This window comes from Ambystoma mexicanum, chromosome 8 (assembly GCF_040938575.1).
Source record: "Ambystoma mexicanum isolate Mex_15411 chromosome 8, UKY_AmexF1_1, whole genome shotgun sequence".
Classification (NCBI taxonomy): domain Eukaryota; kingdom Metazoa; phylum Chordata; class Amphibia; order Caudata; family Ambystomatidae; genus Ambystoma; species Ambystoma mexicanum.
In genome coordinates, this window is record NC_090929.1 from 1665863590 (window position 1) to 1665886505 (window position 22916).

The 22916-nt window shown below is 44.2% G+C and overlaps 1 protein-coding gene across 3 annotated transcripts in view; it reads left to right on the top strand.

Annotated features, from left to right (window-relative positions):
* The window catches only part of INPP5F (inositol polyphosphate-5-phosphatase F), a 2244937-nt gene extending 2226697 nt beyond the window's left edge, over positions 1 to 18240 (top strand). For 2 of the 3 annotated variants that reach the window (XR_011268751.1, XM_069611942.1), the window contains exon 21: positions 16436 to 18240. Coding sequence is in view for 2 of the 3 variants with exons in the window: in XM_069611942.1 (XP_069468043.1) it covers positions 16436 to 17600 (1165 nt within the window). In the remaining variant the exon portion in view is untranslated. The remainder of the gene's footprint in view (positions 1 to 16435) is intronic. The other variant, XM_069611944.1, reaches the window with a different exon arrangement.
* Positions 18241 to 22916: the final 4676 nt, after the last annotated feature.

Sequence of the window (22916 nt, forward strand, 5' to 3'; positions counted from 1 at the left end):
GAAGAACATCCAATCGAAAGAACGTTACAAGGTAAGAAGTAACTTGTTCTTTTAAACCATCTGTTCACAAAACACTTCACTTCTATTAAATAAAACCACACTCTATATATACTGCACACAACCAATTCATCTTGTTCAGGTCAATTCAAGGTAAGTACATTAGGATTTGACAGACCAGTGTTTCGAAACAAAGACGTTACCGTGGGTTAATACACGATCACTTTTTGACAGTAATGACAGTTCGGTCCTAAGAAAATAAAGCGTACCCGCGAGAAGAAATGCACCGAAGTCAAACACGCTTAGCACATAGAATGAAAACAAGGGAATAGGGGATAAAAATCATAGGCAATACTTTTGTCAAGGCAATAGAATTAGAGGACGTTTTCTAAGAGGCAGATAAAAGTCAATAGGCCTGCGCCAGTGTCAAATGGAGCAGGGGCTCTGTTGTCGAGAATCACACGGTTAGAATAGTTCACCATGCAAATTGCCAGGAGTACTGGATATTGTCAAAGGGAAGCAAAAGTTATAAGACGGAAGGAAGAAAGGACACGCCTTCGGAAAGGAAAAGGGTTCACCCCGATTCCTCAAGGTTGGACAGAGAGAACGACCAAATGGACACAGCACCTTATTCGGCTGAAGAAAGCTGGTGCTAGGGCAGTTGTTCCTGGTAGTTCCTGCAGACTCACGCTTCCTGAAGCTTCAGTCGTGGGGACAAGAAGGACGACGTCTGGAGCGAACTGCACTACCCAGGGATGAAGCCAGCAGCAGCAAAGCAACGATGAATAAAAGGTGTGCTCCTTAAAAACAGGGGAGGGCTCTTCTGATGGCTATCCGGACCACTACAGCTCAGTGCAGCGATTTGGACCCAGAAGAGGATTCTCTGGCTGTAGAAGGTGAGCTGGTTGATCCCACCAGGCTCAAGGGAAGAAGACTCCGGACTGGATCTTCTCTGTCGTTGAAGGGTAGATAGCTCAGGGCTTCACGGGGATCCAGGAGTTGCAGCAGCAGTCTTCTTCTCCACTTCTCATCGGTTCTTGTAGTTCCAGTGGCGACTCTGACTTCCAGCCCAAGAGTCTTTTATGCCAAAATCCCCCATTCACACAGCCTGGCTGTCAATCACACAGCAGGGGGTTGTCCAGCCCGGACAACCACCTCAGCCAATCGACACAAAGTGCGACTTGGGTCTCCAAGGAGACCATGTGCAGGGGGTGACTAAACCCCTCCCTCACATTCAGCCCACCTAGACACCCAGACGCCAAAGGAGGGCTTCTTTGCAGAAGCCCGCCAAAGGACGGCGAACAAGGAAACCAAACCTGGTTTGGCGCAAAAAGCAAACAACAACAAAGACCTTTCCAACACGAAATGGCGAAAAACCACACTAGGACCCACGATAAAAATTATATGGGGTAGCAGGTTTTATGTTCACGTCTGTCACCACAGCCAGAACACTAACACGGTAAACTGTGTAAAAATGATAGTTACCACTGCCACCAGCCATGTTGTCGGGAGGGGGGACACAAAGTGCCCCTTGAGTTACAGAAGGACAGGGGAAAGATATTCCCCTCCAGTACTCCATTGTAAGATAGCTTGTACGGGATCTGTATTTTAAAAGGACTAGTAAAGCCAATGGTGACTTTACATGTTTCTGGGGGACAGTAGTCATCCCCAGAAATGGAGTTCACAAGTGAAGTCTAAAAGACAACCCTGTCACTGCACTGAAGGTGCTGTGTGACACACAAGTAAAAAGATGATGCCTAGGGAGTTGGTGACACTCCATAGCCCATGACCACAAAAAGTACAACACACACAAAAAATACACTGTAAGAGTGGGAAAAAGGCTCACACTCTTACCAGGTGGAAAAAATAAACCCCAGAAATCCAGCAAAGCTGCTGAGGGACTCAGTAGGTAAGGGAAAATAGCCATAAATGAGTATTCTCCCTAACAATTGGTAGCAGCAGACCAAACCGGTTTTATACTGGGACGCCAAACATATGTTAACATCCGGCGTACAATTGATGTCTCGGCCTGGACACAGAAATATAAACAAGCCATGGCTTTGCTTTCAATTGACGCAAAGAAAGCGTTTGACCGTGTTGACTGGTCCTATTTGTCGAAGGTCTTGGAAGGGTTCAGGATTGGTCCGAGCTTTCATAGTTTCCTCTTAGCCAACTTTTTATTGCCATCTAGGATGATCAAAGTGAATTGGATTCTCTCTAATCCGGTAAGCCTGTACAGGGGTACCCGCCAGGGATGCCCGCTATCCCCATTACTGTTTGCCTTGGCCAAGGAACCTTTAGCCTGCATGGTACGCTTATCTGGGAATATTAAGGGTTGGATATTGCGGCCCACCATCATAAATTAGCATTGTATGCAGACAACCTTTTCCTCTTCTACATGCAAGACTCCAAAACCACGTTACCATATGTTGTCTCATTGTTGGAACTATTCCATGAGGTTTCGGGCTTTAAAATTAACTTAAAGAAATCACCAATACTTAACATATCAGAACCACCAGAGGTGGTTACACACTGGAAGGCCTTTTTCATGGGTCCTACAGACCTTAAAATACCTAGGGGTAGGATAATGGCCTTCAAAATGACGTTGCCACATTTGCTATATGTGTTCCAGACGTTACCAATTTGGGTTCCAAGAATGGCCCTGAAAGACCTGCAATCACAGATATTTAGGTTCATATGGTCCCGAAAGAGGCCAAGAGTAGCCAAGCGTACACTGATGGCGTCCAAAGGGGCAGGGGGTCTGGCAGTGCCACAAATAGAAAGCTACTTATATGTGGTGCAACTAGTCCTGGTATTGGAGAGCAAAAAAGCATCTCAGGCACAAGAAGTTTAGCATTGGGTGCACATTGAACAAAGTATGATGGGAACCCCCCCTACATAAAACGTGCTAGGTTTCTCCAAAGACTCGTAAGAGAAGTGTTCAAGGACTCCCAACCTCTAAAGCCACATTAGAATATTGGGACAAAACTGCGCGCAGATACGCAGTGACAGTGTTTTCCTCGCCTAAGAGAGGGCTATGGGACAATAGGAAGTCCATACCCCCCCCGCTCCCCCTGGGGATGGACTGGTTTAAGTCTCTGCAAACTTATATGACCAGATTGGAGGACAATATAGGGAGACCTACCGACAATCTCACATGGTACAACATCTGGACGACAGCCAACAAGACCTCCCAAACTGTACACCTTGGAGAAAATAGCTTCAAGCTACTGTTCTGCTGGTACCTTGCACCAGAACGGTTGCATAGAATCTCCCCAATCTTCCTCCTACCTGTTGGAGGTGCAACGCACCCTCCGGATCTTTTTTTCATATTAGCTTGGAATGTCCGCAAGTGCAAACATTTTGGCAGGCAGTGATTACCCAAATTAGAGAAATATGTGGGTTTAAACTGGAAAAGGATCCCCTGGTTTTACTCCTAGGGAATGAAGATACTCACGGGCCTTACAAGTTGAATGCCAGAAGCTCCATACTGGTTACCTTTTTTCTGGTAGCGGCACGCATATTAATTGCACAACACTGGAAATCTCAAGTCATACCGGGCATAAAGGAATGGTGGACTCAAATGTGGTATGTAGCTGCCATGGCCAAAATAGGTGGAGCAATGAAAGGGGAAATGTCACAGTATCTATCAGACTGGGCCCCCTTGATTGAGTTTGCAAAGAACAATGATAACCCCAACATCCCTCCTAGGCCCCAGGAAATGTCCTCCTTTTTACTTCTGTAATGGAGAAGGCTTAGCAGCTCGACCTATATCCCCGTGTGTGCTCTAATCTTCAAATCTCACCCCACAAAGTATCCTTGTATAATGTCTAAGAATGTATTTATTTATTTGTTTTGCTTCATTTTGTTATATTCTTAAGTTGTTTCTTTGCCTTTTGTAATGACTGGTTTAAATTGCTAAAAATGTTTCACAGTTATGGACCTATATGCAAGCGGAATGATATGGTCAGAGGTGATTTTTTCAAAAGAAAGGCCAACTGTAACATTTAAGCTCTGACTTGTAATGACTTGAATTGTATGACATGAAGCACATCGCTGTATATGTTATAATTCAATAAACCTTAAAAGGCAAAAAAAGAAATGGAACACTGATTTTGAAAAGACATTGACATTGTTGAACATTGTGAAGAGAGGCCTAAACCTTGGGGAAGGGAACCCTGAGAGGTCTAACAGGAACTGTGTGTGTTTTTGTCCATTTGGAACTGGAAGGATCAAAGCTTGCGGAAGGGAACCCCTTGAGAACCAGAGACACTGAACTCTATTGACTTACGGCAAGAGCCGTAGGTGGAAGGTTCCAAGGGCATCTCTTTTGAGTTGAACTATTTTGAACTGGCAGAACTACAACTCTTGGGAAGACTATCTGAAACCAGCTGTGGTTTACATTTCCTTTTTTAACCACCATTTTTCTTTGAGAAGATCCCTGAATGCATTTTGTCGAAGAGTGAGGGCAAATAGGTACCTCGAGGAGATACCTCCTCCTTGAGTGCCCGCTACTGTGGTTTGTGCATTGGAACTCTATGGGATAAATTGCTTGTTGTGAAGGCCTATGATTGCATGTTCATCAGCAGTCATCTCCTACAACATCCCCCGCTTCAAACTCATTGCGATTTTGTCCTGGCAAAACTCAGATTCTAATAGATTCCTTCCTCCCACGGTTTCCTCATGTGAAATATTCTGTTTCCAGAGCAGCTGATCTTCAGAAACATTTCTGCCACTCGGGTGCCCAGTACGGCTCTGCTTGATGTCTCTATATGCCATGTGCTGAATATGGGGCAGCAAATATAAAGGACCCGCACCCGGTGGCCTCAATCCCGGTTTTCTGCACACTGTTCGCTTTAGGAACACAGCCACATCAGAAAATGTACTGTCAAGCTGAATCCAGTGAAGGCAGATTGCAAAGGACTGATTTCTGTCTCCAACCCCCACAGGATTTGCTTATGCTGTCTTGCGGGGAAAAAACAAGACACTGGGTTGTGCCAATCCATGCATCCAAAGTCTCTCTGAGCATGTTGCAAAGCTCTTTACCTTTTGCCATAAGAAAAAGAGAACTTGTTTGAGGTCCCTGGTCCTGCACGGGAAGATGGAAGAGCATGAAAAGAAGAAGAAAATGTATCAGAGGTCACATCAGTTCCTCTCAACACCACTCTTTTTCATCAATGAAAATGCACTGCTCCAGGGACTTCTCTGAGGAGACTGCTCAACAAGTATTGTTTTCATCCAATCCTCCTCTCAGGAGGAATGGGAGGCATTTCTGCTGAAGATGTTAGACATTTCTGCCAAGGCGTTGCCGGCTTGAGCCTCGGTGGTGCTCCTGGGAGTGACTGCACTTGGATAAGCCGGCAGGAATTCTGTACAAGACCACGAAAACGTGTACTCGGTCTCCGCTGCCATGGATGAAGACCCATTTTCTGAAGCAGGTCATCGTCTGGCTTTCAGCTGCCGAACCAGCTCCACCCGCCTCAGTGCTGAGACTCCTCAGGAGCACATGCCATCCCCTCTGGGCATGTTCATGCCAAAGACTGGAAAAATCCTCGATGGTGAGAGTGCTCCCATACCTAAGACATTTCTCAGATGAGTTTTATGATGAAGAGGAGGAGCTGTTTGAGTTGGCTTCCAACTTACAGGTGGCCAGAAGATTAGACACCACGCTGGACTGACCGAAAGTGCTATTTGAACTGATGGGCATCCTGGATGAGGCTTCTCAAAGTGAAGCTGTTATTTAATCAGGCATTGGAGTCCCCTGTGTTAAAGATTTGGGATAAACCTTCCTCTGTCCCCGCTGTTGACCATAACCTGGCCCAGAAGCACCATCTGACCAGCCTTTCCTGCCTAGTCATGCCTCTCCAACCTCAAGACACCCATGTTTCCCTCTTTTACCCCGTGACAGGAAGAGCAAGAGGTTGTGACGTGATTCTTATCACCCCTACCTCAAGCATTACCTCCACCCCCAGGGGAGTGTCCAAGAGACACCATCAGCACCTGTGTTAGGAATAGAAATGGGAAAACGCATATACCTGTCACTGTGCATCATCAAAGAGAGTAAGCGACAACCCCTTGCAGTGAGCTCTCATTCATCAGCGCAGGAGAGGCTTACTAATGTTGGATTATTTTTATTGATTGTCCACTGCTCATATATTCCAGTATCCCTTTGTGTATTAAATAAATGCACCATTTATAACATGCCAATACACATCACTTCAAATAGATGCCCCACATATAATGTTCATGTTCAAATACTTCTGACAAAACACTCAGTAATGGCTTCTTACAATCTCTTGTATAATGTAATTATTTTAATGATGAGAAATAAATAATAAAGAAACATTCCTACCATTATGGTCACTACACACAGCACACTTAAAATGCAAAATGTAATTAATGAATAAGCAGAAATCATTGCCATTGCTGCTACGTCTACTCAAGACCAAGACTAATCAACCTTCTCTGACCTTTCGTAGCCACCTTAAAAACAACTACCTGCCTCACCAGGCAACCTCATCAAATCATGCTAGGCAATCTTAATAGGAGCACCTGCCATTTCAATACCTCAATACCTTCCTTAATGTGAGATCAATGATGGGTAAAAACTCTCATAGTCCCTATCTGTGGAATGTAGGGAGATGAGGGCTGGAGAAGACTGGATTGCCTAGAGCGGTCTGCACAATCCAAGAAAAATGCCACAAAATATTGAAAACCACCAATCATATCACCATGGTCTTTTCATCAAAAAGCAGGAAAATAGGGAAACAAATGCTTCACAAAGAGTCCATGTCAATTGGGATCAACCATCATGCCAGTATTAGCCAATTAAGAATAAGATATGCTCATAGGTGGTGAGCTATGTTGCTTCTGGTGGAAATGTAAAGATATTATTCCCCATACAGCTCACTCAAAGACAATCGTTCTGCTCAAAAGCCAATAGCCAGGATCCTTTGGGGACTCAAACGCCTCAAAAAAGCCAAACATTCAGTTTAGTTGCTTCAAAAGGTAGTTAAGAAAATTTGAGGGACTTGGGCCTGCCTCCCTTCTTCACAGAAGATAATGGCCCCATTGCGTCTCCCTCTGGATGGTTCTTTCAACTTTCTGTCTGCCAACTCTGTCACAGCTAATCTTCTGCCCTGCCTTCCAAAAGTCAGCCCTTTTATACTTCTCTGAGCATAAGCTGTCAACTCCCCTTATTAGCATAATGGCTAACAGATGCAAAAAGCTGTTTAGCTCACCGGCCCAGCATCAGTGTTAAGCATCTTTTCAGAGAATTAAAAAGCTTGTTTATGTTGCGTGCAAGGCCAATCCAGACTGCCGAAATCTTTCACCTAGTTATACGAGCCGCTGTCATAGCTTATGGCAACTACAGGCTTTGCAGGAAGTGCTGTAGTTCTTGTAGTCCTTTCAATTATTGCTATTTGAGTTTTATTTAGTATAACCGAGGCACTTGAACACAACAGGTGGATGCATGGAGAAGAAAGGCTTTGGGCTTGAATAGTCTTGCACTGAGAGCAGAAAATAAATCCTGTGCCCTGACCACATTTATTTGGTCACTGGTCTGTGATTTCGGGACCTGCCAAGAGTCTTCCAACAGGGAACATTAGAGAGGGTGTTTGTGCCCTTGTTTGTGATAAGGAGGCGTCTCTGCCGATGCAGCAGTCTGGTTTTGACACAGGTGACTGTGCGGCACGAGCAATGGCCACTGGGACGTTGTTGAGGTGGCACTCCTGGATGAGAACCTCTGGGTTCAACCAGGACATTCAGGCTAAGCTCCTGGATATGACTCAACAGCTATAACCTCTTCCGGGCCAAGGCGGACGACTCCTTGCGAGGTTCCGTGCCTCCAAGACCACAGTGATGTCCTTGGGCCTAGTGGTGCAGCAGCCTTCAGCACCTGCTAGCAGTGGGGAGAGAGTTTTCGGCCCTTTCCCTCCTATGCCCACCATGGAAGTGGACAGATGCCCTCTGGCAAGCAGGAGTTGCTTCGTTGCCCCAGGGGGAGAGACCGCAGAGCTCCAAGAAGTGGTGTCTGCATCTACAATGCCCTCTTCTGCCTCAGGTGTGAAGCATCTGTAAAGACAAATTCCATCATCACTCACCAGTGGAGGGGTACATTTCCCTGTTCAGCCAGAAGTGGTGTTGTACCCCATCCGACGCAGGTGCCTTGCAGGTTGTGCGACAGGGTGTTTGTCTCCCTTTTCCTCACTGCCCCCAGAACATCCCCCTATCAGTCCCTCTTTACCTCCTGACGTTCTTCTGTTGGAGGAGGATTGTCAGCTTTTGATGAAAGGCACAGTAGAACTGGTAAAGCAAGAGTTGTTGGTTGAAAGGTTGATAATTAATCATAACCTCTGGCATAGCTTTGGCCAACCCTCCAGACCATCTTTCTTCAGCCTGCCAAGCCATTATAGAAAGGGGTGGACCAGGCCTGATTTGCAAATGGTGGTTTATCCTTTCTGTAATTTTTTGGCAGGTGAAGAAGGATGGTCTGGAAGGTTGCCCAGAGCAATGCCATAGGTTAAGATTGATTCAAAACCTTGCAACCATCACCTCCTTTGTTTTACAATAGAACAGGTGGCATGTTTGGACCGAGGCTGGGGTTGGTATTTGTTGGGGATAATTCTCTGTTGAGGCTAATTTCCCCAACCTAGTGAGTCCCCCAGCAGCTTTGCTGGATTTTCAGGGTTTATTTTCTTCTCCTGCTAAGCGTGAGACTCTTTTCCTCCCACTCTTAGACATGATTTGAGGTGTTCCTTTGACTTTGCATGTGTTCTATGGGCTATAGGGTCCTTTACCCCATAGGGTTTCATGTGTTTTTGATATGTGGGTTACACAGCACCCTCCGTGCAGTAACCCAGGGGTGTCGAAGCGACCCCCAAACATAGACTCCATACCCTGGGACTGACTACTGTCTCCCAGAGCATGTAAAGTCACCATTGGCTTTACTAGTCTTAAATTGTGACCAGAAACAGTACAAACCATCATATTGTGGACATACTGGTCGGGGCAATTCGATTGCCCCGGGGTCTGTTGTTCGAGGGGGCACTGTCCAGTCCCCCCCCGACCGAGTTTTGGCTGGTGGCAGTGAATACTACTTTTTATATTCGACCGCGAATAAATTCCTATGGGATTTTCCCATTGTTCGAGGCTACCACTTTTTAAAATAGCCTCGAACATACCGCCGGTTTATTAAATTAATATAAATTCACCGGTTGGTATTTTTTGCCGAAACTTGGTTCCAAAATGGCATTTGTGTTCGCTTCTGTGACTCCAACCCAAGTAGAGCTCCTTTGTTCCACTTTTTTGGCGGGTTTCTCCACAGAAGCCTCCAAAAGTGGTGCCACTCTGTCCGGGTACCACAGGGAGTGTGGGAGGGGGTTTAGGCACCCTGGACTGAGTTGCCTCGGCAACTCAAGTCGCACTCTTGTGTGATTGGCCCAACTGGTGAGCCGCCCGGCTCACCACTTCGCATGTTTGAGTGACAGCTAGGCTGAATGAATGGGGGTTTTCTGCATAAAAGCAGGGCTTTGGGGACTGGAACTTCAGAAGTCACCACAGGACCTAAAGAATCCGAGGAGGGAGAAGCCGAGCCGACCTGTAACGACGACACCACCGGTGGAGCCCTGCTGAACCGTCTCACCACTTTTCCCGACGACGGAGGAGATCTCCAGTCCGGAGAGTCTTCTTCCTTTGACTGGTGGGGATAACCAGTTTGCCCGTCTTTTTTGCCTTCCTGGACCATCTCGTGGCCGCCTTGCCCGTGCCAAGCACCTCGGCAACCGGAATACCACGGTTTACCACTACCGCGAAGAAAAGGGTAGTACCTTGTAACCGGAGAACTCCGCGGCTGATTTCTTCCCTGGCATTGCAGCGACCTTCATCTTTCCTCCACGTCGAGACCTCCTCTTCCTCTGAACCGAACACTGACTTGCACCCGCTGCCAGGAACAACTGCCCCCGCTGGAGCGTTCTTCCCATTTAAGGTACTGTGTCCCGCCTGGCTTCCCTTGCGACAGATCGTTCGGCGTGACAATAAATCCTCGACTTTCTAACCTGGGTTAGCCTGGGGCCTGTTAACTAACTTTTCCTGACTTGATCTCAATCTTTTATGAACTATCTACAAAGACTCTTTGGGCATAACCCCACTGTGTGATCCTGGGCACATTTCGCTTGCTCTCTCTAAGAGTGGGCCTGGCATTTGAACTTCCTTGCTCTCCTGTAGACTTTGCCTAACCTGCCTCACTGTGGTTCTTTGAAAGGTATTGAAATTGTGTGCTTCCATAACTTTGCCTTTTCCCTCCCTTTTTCCATAATTTATTAGAGTGCCATCTTATGTTAAGCGCTCACCTCTGTCTGAAAATAAGTGGTGTTTCTCATTAAGACTTGTGTTGAACTTACTTACCTCTTTTTGTGCTAGTGTAGTTTACAAGTGTGTCTTTAAATAAATAATTATATACTTTTACTCCAAAGTTCTGGTCAATGTTTGCTTGTGCAACCGTATCCCTGTACCTATTGTGTATACTCTATATACTGCCTAACTCATTTTAAGAGAAGTCTGACTGCTCAGCCACAGCTACCAGGTAAATCTGGGTGGTACAGACTGCTACCAATTGGGTTTACTGCCAAGCACCTGTAGTCCTAAATCTTTTGCAGTGGTCCCTAAGGGAACGGCACAGGTTTCTGCCTAACAGTATTCTGTTTATTTTCTGGTCCCCAAAAAAGACTGTGGCTGAGGTTCTTCGATCTGTAACAGTGCAAGACAAATTCAAGATGGTAGCTGTGACCCAGATCCTCGAAACCCTTGATCTCCCCAACTGGTTGGTTTATCTGGATCTTCAGGATGCCTAATCACATGTGCCAATTCATCTGAAGCACAGGAAGTACTTGAGATTTGTGGCTGATTCTTACCACTACCAATTCACGGTCGTGTCTGTCAAGGGTCTGTATTTAGCATCCAGGGTCTTCACCAAGCTACTGACTGTGGTTGTGGCTCACAGAGGAAGGGAAGGAATACATGTTTTTCCCTACCTGGACGAATGGCTTGTCTGAACTCGCTCCCCAGACCAGGTGAAGACATATGCGGTCCTGGACACTCGCCTGGGCAGAGCTTTTCTTCCCAAGGATCGAGTGGCAAACTGCTTCGGGTTGGTTTATGTTCTCCAATCCTAGGAGCGAGGCCCCGCCTTGGCCTTCCTGTGCTTATTGGGTCTCATGGCTTCCTGCATTCTTGTGGTGCAGGAGGCTCAGTTACATGCAAGATTGCTTCAGTGGCTTCTTTATTTTCAGTGGTCTCAGTGTTTAGGAAACATGTCAGACCTTTTGCTGCTCTGAAGCAGAATTTCTGGAGACCTTGCATTGTGGTCCCTGTCAGACAACCTGCTGAACGGAACGTTTCCACGCCAAACATTGCCCCAACTGACAGTCATGGTTGCATCCTTGAAAGGCTGGGCCCCTCACCTCCAAGATCTGATAGTGGGTGGACTGTGCTCTCCTTCAGAGTTTAAAGAATGTGTCAACTTGCCTGTTCGGGTACACATTGATTCTGATAACTCTGGACTGGGCTCGGGGAAGGTGGTACCCGGAGTTGCTGGACATGTCCATCTGCCCTCCCTGGCGTTGTGGGATGAGGGTGAATCTGCTCTCCCAATCGTATGGGTGAGTCTTCCATCTGAACCTGAGCAGCCGGAAACTTCATTCTTGGCTGCTGAGAGGCCGAGGTACAAGGAGTGGCACTTATCGGATGACCTCCTGCATACTCTTGACTTTGCAGTGATCGAAGTGTATGAAAAAAAGTAGTGCAACTATGCTCCCTGCTGGCCTATCCCCAATCCCCATAAATCCCATCGCCGTGCCACCGCCCAGACGCTCACAAAACCCTACACAAATGCACCTGTTGTTTAAGGGAACATCCAGTGCAGTGCTCCAAAGTGCACGTTTCAACTACTTCCTACACTTTTATTTTAAAACAAAACCATCACTGAACAGTTTCTTTTTAAAATCAAAAGAATAGGAATCTTAAAATTTAACTTTAAAAAGTAGAGGAGCACCGCTTCTGCCCACTACGACCACTGTGACTCCGAATCCTGCCACTAAGTCCATTTATGCCTGCAGGTGGTGTACATTTATGACTTGGTGCCATGAGAGGGATCTGGACACTTAGACCTCCTCTGCATTGGATTTTCTGCTGTTTGCTTGTCCAGAACTGGCCTGCAGATTGGCACTGTAAGGGTATCGAAGTCTGCCAATGTGAGCATTTAGACTGCCCGAGGCATACTATCTTTTCAAGCTTGTCCTGTCACCTCTTCGTCAGGCTAAAATGAAACTAGTCCTGGAAGGGTGCATCAATGCACTCTACACAGAGTTGGTGGCTTCTGCGCAAAGCCTTTTTGAAGTAAATGTAAACAGTTCAAGTAGCGATTTGCAAGGCAGGCAGGTTTCATTGCACACTACCTCCTCAGCTAAGCTGAGCATTGAATCACATCAACGCTGCATCCATCTGAGGGTGGACATGAAAAGATTGTTGCTGAAATCATCCAACGTCTTTGATTTGATAATGCTGAGGCAAGGGTTTTAGAACTTCCCTTTCATTGTAAGGACTTGTGTGCTGAGACTATGAATAAGCAGGTAAAGTGTACACACAGCCAATTCACAAGGCCAGCACTAAAGCCACAAAGGGTTTCCAGGAAAGCGCATCAGGAATGGCTCAGGAGTTCATATGGCAAGTTATTTGGCTATCGGCATCTAGAAAATGGAGAGCTTCCAAACCAGAGCCACAAAGCATTTTCCTCTGGTTTGAGGTTGGATCGTCTTCTTCCTCCATGTTTCGATGGTGTCCCTCAGGCCATGGTGATTAGAGGTTACCATCTAAGTCTTTGCTCTTCCCCAGATATTCCCCCACACCCTATCTTCCCCAGATATTCCCTCACCCGAAGCTTCTTCCAATGATTTATGGAGGAGATATAGCTTCAGCTCAGCAAAGATGTCTAGCTGCCATTATTTGCAGGACGACATGAGGGTGGCACTTGATTTTGAAACTCGTTTGCAACAAAGAAGTGCTAACCTGTGTCCAGTTTAGGGCCAATGGCTTGATCTTTCAGCACATAATTCACATCATCAGCCCGTGTATGGCTTATTGAATCTTTACAAAGGTGGTGGCAATCATTGTATTGTTATTTTCAAAAGCAGGGTGTTTCACATATATACTATCTAAATTACTGACTGGTAAGTGTGTTGTCCCGTCAGTTGGGTGAATATTAATTTCGTCAGGTGGCTTGTAGGGCAGGACAATTATCAGTCCAAACCTTTCTTTCTGCATGTCCCTCTGTATTAAGGTGTGCTGTGGGCGAGAAGGCACCCTTAGGCCTTTATACAGATTCTACACGGGGCAGGCAGCTACCTTTGCGCTTTAGCAAGGTGTTCCCATTGTAGACATCTAGCTACATTGGGCTTATTGCATACATTTGTCAAGAAATATTGCTGTGATTCCCTGGCGAGGGGGGACTTGTGTTTGTCTGGTCTGTACTACCACGTTTCCCCCTTTCCTCCTGCCTTCAGTGTTTGCACTGTTATGGGAGTGTCATCAGGTGAGGTCCCTGTGGGGGAAAGTATCCATTAGAAGAACATATTACTTACTATCCACCATAAAGAACATTACTGAAGGTATCTTGCTCCCACAAATTCCTCATCCCCAACCCCTCTATTCTACCCCTCTAATAGCCAGCGTGCAACCTATTCCTTTTCCTCTGAAAGTTGGGACAATTGGTGAAAATGAGATCATAGGGCCCATGTGTCATCCCGTAGGTACATCTGTCATGCCTGGTGCTATGCGGCCAGTTACGCCATGTTGGAGCAAATCGGCAGTGCCCTGGTGGCTGTTCCAAAGACTTCAAAGCTAGTCTTCCGCCTGTGACTTATTTCATTAGAAGAGGACTCTGTGCAGAGAGATTGTATCCATGAGAAAGAAATGACCAAAGATAAGTAACTTGTTCTCGACACCAAGTGCCATTGGAGGTCCTCTACCATAAAGTGATGTGGGCCACACGTCGGCATTTTAGGAACACTACATATTGAATGCAAGTTCAAGAGCTGATGCTCACATGTCCAGACGTAGGGGGTTGGAAATAGGAGCAAATACAATTTACTTATGATATGGAGTGTTCTCCTGTTCTTACCTTACATTTGTATGTAACGCAAAAGGACTAAGGGCAATAAAGCTCTACTTCCGCTTTCTCCAGACAAGCCCACTGTAAGTGTGGCCCTAATTAAGGGTGTCCCTGATTACGCTGACACCAGAATAAATACACCCCTCGAGAGAAGTAAGGCCAAGAGTCTATCTTGTAAGGATAACAAGTTTAATCTTACAGAAAATGAGGATGGTAGCAAAGAACTCTGCTGCCTGAATGGTCTTCTGTTCCTCATCCGTTCCTTTCTCCTGCCACAGTGATGCCAGGCAGGGGTTTATATACTCCTGGCTTGCTGCAGTTGTGTCACTGGATACGGGCCATGGCTCCATCCCAAACCGTCCTGCTTCCATACAAGGGATGCTCCAAAGCTTTCCTTTCTTCATTGTCGGCATTTTCTGTCAGACCATTCTTCTCTACATTTTGCTACCTTACATAGAAACACTGCAGCTCTGCAGACCTTTACTAACCTTGAGGCCTAGCCCCAGGACATTTAAAAAATATATATATATATACACAATTAATTTTCATTCATTCTGTCCATATTTCACTCATTCTACTCCTGTTTTTATCTGGTCCTATAATCTCATTTAAACCTTATTTTCATAATTCTGCATTTTGTACATGAGCATGTAAATCCCATTTTAGCCTGCATGGGCTCTTGACAGACAGCAGACAGCTGGTGAGTCACTTTGTGTGCTCTGTCGGTGTTAGCCTTAGTGACGAAACACTGCATGAGCCATGCGACCCATTTTTAGCGCAGGCCACATTCCTTCTGGGACCGAGCTCATCTCCTCTATAGCACTTAAGATTTTACATTTGCTATGATCTTTCATTACAAATGTATTCAGCTAATAGTTACTTGTGCTTTATGTTTAAACAATAACTGCCTTCTTTAGTGTCTCCCCATGTCTGTGTATGTGATTGTATTTGCATGACAAAGCCTTCCCAGTGCCCCTCTTCCCCCATTATAGTGCCTAAAAGAAGTCAAAGGAAGTCTTGCCTAATTCTAAAGCACTTGGGGGTGTGGGAAGACTATAGTTCCTTCCCAACACCACCTACCCTCCTCACTGACATGATACTGTGTTTGCCTCAATGCATCCAAAAAGGGAATGGGAAGGGAAGGGAAGGCTTAAGTTGTGAAGGGGAATGAGGACTGTGATGGGTGAGCAGTGCTGTCTGTTCACCTGAGATTCTCTTTAGCATTGCCATGTTTTGCTCAAGGCCCTCTTGTGGGATGGATAGCGCACTAGTCTGAGGATTGAAGACTAGAACTACAAGAGACAGTATGGTGAGTAACATACTGACTTCTACCCTCCCTCCTACTGTTCCTATGGATCTATTGCTTGCTGTTCTGTTGTAAAGGTTATGGATTTGTTGACCATCCTTTGAGGGATCCAAGGTCAGTACTGAAGGCAATGGATATTTCAAAGATGAAGAATCCGCTGGAAGAATATTGTTATTGACTGGTAGGTAACTTCTTTTGATCTTCATCACAATGCCCACACCTGCTCCCAAAAGTTATTTTTTGAGACTAAATACATGAGGCCTGCGTCTTATGCTGACATCTGATAAGAGGAGACTTGAAAACTGTCTTGCCCAGAATGCAGGTGTGTGAGGAATGACTTCCAAGGAATTACCTCACTCAATGTTAGGGTGGAAGAGTATGTGATGCAGTGTCCTTCCCAGGGCATTTGTTTCTCTCCTAAGGGAAAGAAAAGTGTGACAACTTAATTCAAGACTGTAGTTCAAAGAGAATGGTGTGGCCTCTGCCAGAGCCACTTAGTTTTGACTGTCAGTGACTCATCATAGGTTTATTTTGGACCAGACGGCACTGCATTCATAGTCATTTTATGCTCCTGAATGTGATTGAATGCATAGGCTATGAATGGCAGGTTAGGGAGACTGTGATTTGCAGTTATTGGGGTGTTTTGCATGAAATGGATGTAAAAGGAGTGGAAAGGGAATAAGTCAATTGTGTCCTTCTATGTGAACAGGCTGCTGTGTAGATGGTAACTGCATACATTTCCCATCAAATTACTGTTTGTTTTCGGGCTCAGTGGGTAAACTTGACTTTACTTATCTCGATGAAGCTTCATTGTGTGTTAAAATGGGTGCATCGGGAAGCAAATGGGACATGGAATGCCTGTGCAGTTATACGTAGAAGGTTTAATGCATTAGTTGAGACAGTTTCATTAATGTTTGCCTAACCAGGAATATATTACAATGACTACGTATTTGCTTATTTTGCAGAAAGAGCAGCAAACCCCATGAAGACATCCTGGGTATCAAGTCCAAGAACACAGCAGGCCTTGGACTGAACACCGCTGGACTGACACAGGGCAAAAACTTTTTGATGAGCAAGTTTTCATCTCTGAATCAGAAAGTGAAACAGACCAAATCCAACGTCAACATTGGCAATCTCCGGAAGCTTGGGAATTTCCCCAAGCCAGAGGTCAAAGCCTTCTTGAGACCAAACCTAAAGGTTAGCCTCTGGAAATCTGACAGCAGCTTGGAAAATACAGCAAAAGACGGCAGGGCTCATGTTGAATCGGATTTGGAAATCTCCTCCGACAGTGACTCCTTTTATTCCGATGAGTTTTTGCCAAACTCTAAATCTGATGAAGAGCGCCAGCTGGCAGGTTCCTTGGAAGATATGGGGCAGGTAGACTATGTCCTTCCAAGTTGTGGGATCATTGCTGCAGTCCCGCGACTGGGGAGCCGCTCACAGTCAGTGAGCAGTGCTGAGATGAACATGAACATACCCACAGAGATATGTGTAACTGTGTTTGATAGCAATTCTGCAAACCCTGAGGAGGATGATGGGCGTTCTGACCAAAGCAGCCCAATCTCTCACACAGTCATGATTGACTTTGATACCCCCATTGAAGCTTACTGCCACAAGTTTGTACAAGATGCACAGACGAAAACTACTGACAATTCCAAGGATGGGCCTGCATCTCACAAGGCAGCCGAAGAACCTGTCGAAAGCACTTACAGTACAGATAAGAAAACTCAAGTGTTACAAGAAGCAGTGGTAGAGCAACTCCCCAGACCGTCACAGCTGCCAGTCCAGATTTCTGACATAGGATCCCCACTCTTGCTTACTGGGCAACCTCATGCTGCTAAGTCTACAGAGAAGAGCCCAGGATCTGCAGCCAACGTACTGGAAACTGGGCCAACTGTCGATCCAGCGTCTTCTGATAGCAATAATGGCAGGGCTGTCTCTCCCTTTGCGAAGATCCGAAGTTCCATGGTCCAAGTAGCAAACATTACCCAGGCTGGTTTGACCCAAGGAATAAACTTTGCAGTAGCTAAGGTCCAGAAGAGTCCAGAACCTGATACTGTCAATGAGACTCATCAAAATGAACTGAAAGAGAAGTTCACGCAATGCCAGACACGAATCATTCAGATCTAGGGTGTGGTGAACTAATCTCTCATATGTCTGTGGAAGTACAGAAGAGTGTTATCACACTGAAAGACTGTCGAAACACGTACTGCCTTCCAATGGCTTGAATTAGTAATATCAATTATGTTTACAGATATTTGTTTTGCAGTAGAGTAAGAGTCCTGGCAAGTCTTTGGCTTTTTTCCAGCTGGGACAATGAAATAAGTGCAACACTGGATCTAAAAAGAAACTGTTTGCGCAGGTAGCATATGCACTGTTAGATTGCAAGTCAAGACTTTGTGTTTTGAGACCAACTTTCCAGCTCTCTGAGGTGCGATATAGGAGATTGGTGGAAAGGGCTACATTACCAGAGAAGAGATGATTAGTTAATGGCAATAGTCGTGCAGATGCAAATATTTTACCGTCACATGCTCTATTTATTTTTAGACTTTTTTATTAACCTAGACCCTTATAAATGTGTGAGTATTTACAGTTTAGACACATTCCTCGTAAACTGGTTTTGGGGAAGGGATATATTTATCATTTCTGTTTTCGTACTGTAAAAATGGTTTTAACCTCTTCCCTTTCTTTAAAGAGTTGAGGCTGATGGCAAAAAACACATATAAGAAGCCTTAAGTGTAACAAGGAAAATAAAAAAAAAATGTAACAATTGTCTTTTAAATTTAATTCACAACTAAATAGTAACTGGTGTGCTGCCTTGGTTTACCCACCACTAGTGCATTGTAGTGCGGGTTTGCAAATAATATCAGCACACCCGGAGAGACATAGGATCAGATAGATTCTCTGGATCCAGGTAAACCAACTTCAAATAAACTTCAAGGTTTACTGCCGTCAAACTTCAAGGTTTTCCCTAAGGAGACCTTGTGACACCAAAACGGTTGGAGCATGCTTCCAAATAGGCAGGAATAAACCGTTCAGCACATTTGAAATCTGCCCTCTTGTTTTTGTTGTTGTTTGTTTTCCAGAAGAATTATTCTGATCATGTTTGAATGTGTGTCTATTTATAGGATTCATGTAGCGCAAATCTAGCTCTGAAGTAGTGTTGTGCTGTACGAAGGTCAGTGCGTGGTTTGCAAAAGCAAAAACCTGTCGTGGCAGTCTCTGACGTTTATAGTCTACAGGTTTAGGCACTTATTGGTTCCTGACACACAAAGAGAAATTTCTGGACAGGTTGCCTTCTGTTATTTCCTAAACATTAACAGTGTTAGTATTGTGCAGATGTCTGGTGGACTGTTTTTTCACAGTATTGCTACGTTGCAGAAGGTCTGTTTACCTTTATTTTCCAGTCTTGCGGCTTCTGGAATTGCACTGGCCCTTCGAAACTACCATCGTGTCAGCTGGGTAAGTTGGTGATTGAATTGACATGTTACCTTTTACTTTTTCATCCCTTGGACCTGCATTGAAATAGAACTATGATGGGGTGAATGCATTGGCCATACCGGTGCATTCAGCTCCCTCCTGCGTAGCCAACACAAACCTTCAGCCCTTCCATCGCCTTCACCGGATAGAGGCACTCGAGGTCAATTGCAAAGGTTATGTACAGAAAATCATTCTTTATGGATGTTTTCCACCCTCTCTGCTTACTCTCTGATGCCCCGCAAGTAGGAGAGCAAATGCTGCTTGTCCTTCAAGCAGGTTTTTCCAAACTCCGATCTCTATGCACTCATGTAGAGTACTTCAGCCAGATTAATCATGGCGTCTTCAAGCCATTTTGTGGCGTACAAAAGCTGTGTGAGTAAATCTTCCTTGTTTAATCAGGCTCCCCATCTTGGCAACAAGTTCTCAATTTGTCTGGTGTATACGCATAATGTACTAGTGGTGACTATGAGATGCATAAAGTGTATCTCAGCAGTTCTGGGGCCCGGATCCTATTGGATCTGTCGGCCACCTTTATCATCCACCACTTTGTTTTACTATTTCGCCTTGGTAATATTTTGTGAGAAATAGCTTGGTTTTTGTCCTTCCTGGCCGGTAGATACCAGTATTTAGTTTAATACAAGTGTGTATATAGCTGAATTGAGTATAATGTTTTTATGTGATTTGTAATATGTAAAAATTATATGTGTAAAGTTTGAATTTATTTCATACTGTATCACATTAAAGAATTTGATTTGATTTGATACCAGTCAGTTGTGCTGCCCCCTTTTGAATCCTCTAAATCTCTAGTGACTTGTGGAATTTCACAGGGCTCTCCTCTTAGCCCACTGCTCTTTAATCTGTATTAGAAACCTCTGGCAGATATGATGCTACTCTACCAGGCCACCTGTTACATTTGTGCAAACAATACCCAACTGATTTTTTGGTTGGGGTATTCAGATGCAGAGAGCAAGAATCCAATATTTGTGTTGCCTAGCGCACACCTAGGTTTAAGGTTTTTTTACAAAATTTGTTGAAAATTTACGGGGTGCCGGGGAGAATAACAACCTTGACACTGGGTTGTTTTAACCTATGTAAATCCAACAGATTGTCCACAAGATTGTGGAACTCTCCCGTCCCCTGCACACCCTTTATACTGTAGAAACAGTCAATATTTCTGTACAATAGTAATATTCAGTTTCTTTCAGAAAAAAGAAGAAATTAATGAGAGAAGCTAATTCATGACACTATTATAATAAAACAGAATGATGGGGACCATCGGTTTTAATTGAATTTTAAATTAATTGTTACAGATATGAATTTCAATTCATTCATCATCCAGTCTTTGTAAACATAATAACATAAATGTGTTCATTTTGAGGTTACATTCAATATTATAATACAAGGGCATACAAGGTACTCATCACACTTTCTATACAATAGGCTTTTCACATGATATATCCAAAGAAAGTAATGATGAATATTTTCTCGACGCGTTTCGGGGTGTCCCCTTCTTCAGGAATTGATAGCCCTCTTCATTGCCGTTAATCTTTGTTTCGTCTATAATGTATGATACAATGATCAGATTTTAGATTCTCACTGATAACTGTCATTTAACTCTTGGGAGAAATTTTTAATAATAATCACCTGGATGTTCAATGTGGAATATCCTAACTGGATTTATTGTCAATAGCAATATCAGCTCAATAATGGTTATACAACCTGTAGATGTGATAAAAAGACAATAGGGAAAGCTCAATTAAAAACGGGATCTTAATTCATGAAGGAAAATCTAGTCATGTAATATCTAAGAAAAAATATTACCTTTCGGTATTTCTGTAAGAAGCTACTACATCCATGGAATGGGTCGCTGTGGTATGTAGAGAGTCCTCAGGTACGGAGGTAGTGCAGTAATGGGCGATTCCTCAACTCGTGTCTGTAAAGACGCGATCTTGTATACTATATAAGATATAAGAAAACAATTGGATGGGATAATTGTGTAGAGAGTATTCTGTGAAGGCCTCTAGGCTCATGGTATGCAATTGGGGAGCTGTTTACAAAGGATTCTCTTACCTCCTTCCTGAGAAGATGGCCGGTGCTGTAGCTCGAACCGTTCTACGCGGTTTTTCACTAAAGATGGCCACTATTTACATTATGACGTCATCACGTCGAAGCGTGACGACGTCACAATGTTTAGAACGTCAACGTGTGACGGGAAAACAGACGTCATACGGGCATATTTTAGAAAACAATGTGTGATTAACCAATAGTATATAGGTGTATATCTATACCGGTGCAGGGAGTTTGAGTCAAATGAAATAAAGATGAAAAGAGTCGGAAGATCAATGTGAGGAGTGTCTCATGTAACTTCTGGGATATCTATTGTTTACCACGGACAAAAATTAATCGAATATTGGACATCCGTGTGTTTACTATTTCAAGAGAAGCATGCTCACATTCTATGGTCTGTAACTTAATACATCCTGTGTCAGTAAAAAATCATCCTAAGTGAACTGAACAAATTCAAAAATGTATTTAACAGCAATTGATATTGTATCCACACTGGGTTTCTGATTGGGTCAGGGGAAACAGTATTTAGTTACAAAAATGAGGCTAAACTGTAATCTTCGTTCATCCCATTGGGAGCTAGACTGTTTAGTCTCTCTATCCAGAAGATTTCCCTCTGGTTCATACGTCTGGCATGATTGCCACCTCTTGGGGCTCTGTTCACAATTTCCAAAATCACAACCTTTAGTTGAGAAATATTATGTTTCTTTATGGAAAAATGTCTTGCTACAGGTGAGTTAACACTGTTGGTACGTATGTTACTTTTGTGTTCATTCCAGCGCTCCTTGGCTTTCCTTTGTGTCTGTCCAACATAGTAAATGCCGCATGGGCAGCTTAAACCATAAATGATTGATTTCGTGTCACAAGTGGCAAAATCCTTAAGTGGGATTTTTTGGCCATTTGATGGGTGTCTTACATAGCTTCCCTTCATTATGTTGTTACAATTGCCACAACTGAGACAAGCAAACGTACCTATTTTCCTCTTGGTGAGGGTTCTTTGATTGTCCACTCTCGGTCTTTCTGCTTTAACTAGGCTATCCCTGAAGTTCCGACCCCTCTTGTAGGCGATTATGGGTGGTTCAGGAAAAAGTCTCTTTAGTTGTGGATCCAATTTGATTATACCCCAGTTCTTCTTGATCATCCTTGTTATGTGATGACTCTGTGCTGAATATCTTAAAGCGTAGAGAAATGGGATCTCCTTAGATCTATTTCTTGATATACGGAGGTCTTTTCTCTCCAATGTGAGTGTTTTTTCTTCTGCTTTCTTGATGATAGACTCTGGATAACCTCTTTCCTTGTATCTTTGTGTCATCAATAGGTTTTCATTCCTCAGGGTGTCAGTTGTTGAGATAATTCTCTTTAGTCTAAGGAATTGACTGTAGGGTAAATTATTCTTTAAATGCGTCGGATGATGGCTCCTGAAGTGTAACGTGTTGTTAACATCGGTGGGTTTGTGATAAATATTGGTGATTATCCCATCTTCCCCAATCTCTAGTTCAACGTCCAAAAAATGTAGTTTAGGGGTTCCAATTTCCATTGTGAATTTGATTCTGTCGTGGCCTAAATTGATGTATTTCAGGAATTCCTCTAGTTCGTGATGTTGTCCTCTCCAGATGACGAAAACATCGTCAATGTATCTTTTCCAGGTGATGATTTTTTTGCTAAATTTTGTTGGTATCAAAATCCATTTCATCTCCAAATGGTACATGAATAGATTGGCATAGGCTGGGGCCATTGCTGACCCCATTGAAGTTCCTGATGCTTGTAAATAGTACTGCGTCCTGTATCTGAAATAGTTGTTAATGAGTATAATTTTGCTTAATTTCATTAGGAAGGTTTTGTTCGCTTCACATTCATTTCTTAGTAGGCACCATTCGAGTGCTTCCAAACCGTCTTGATGTG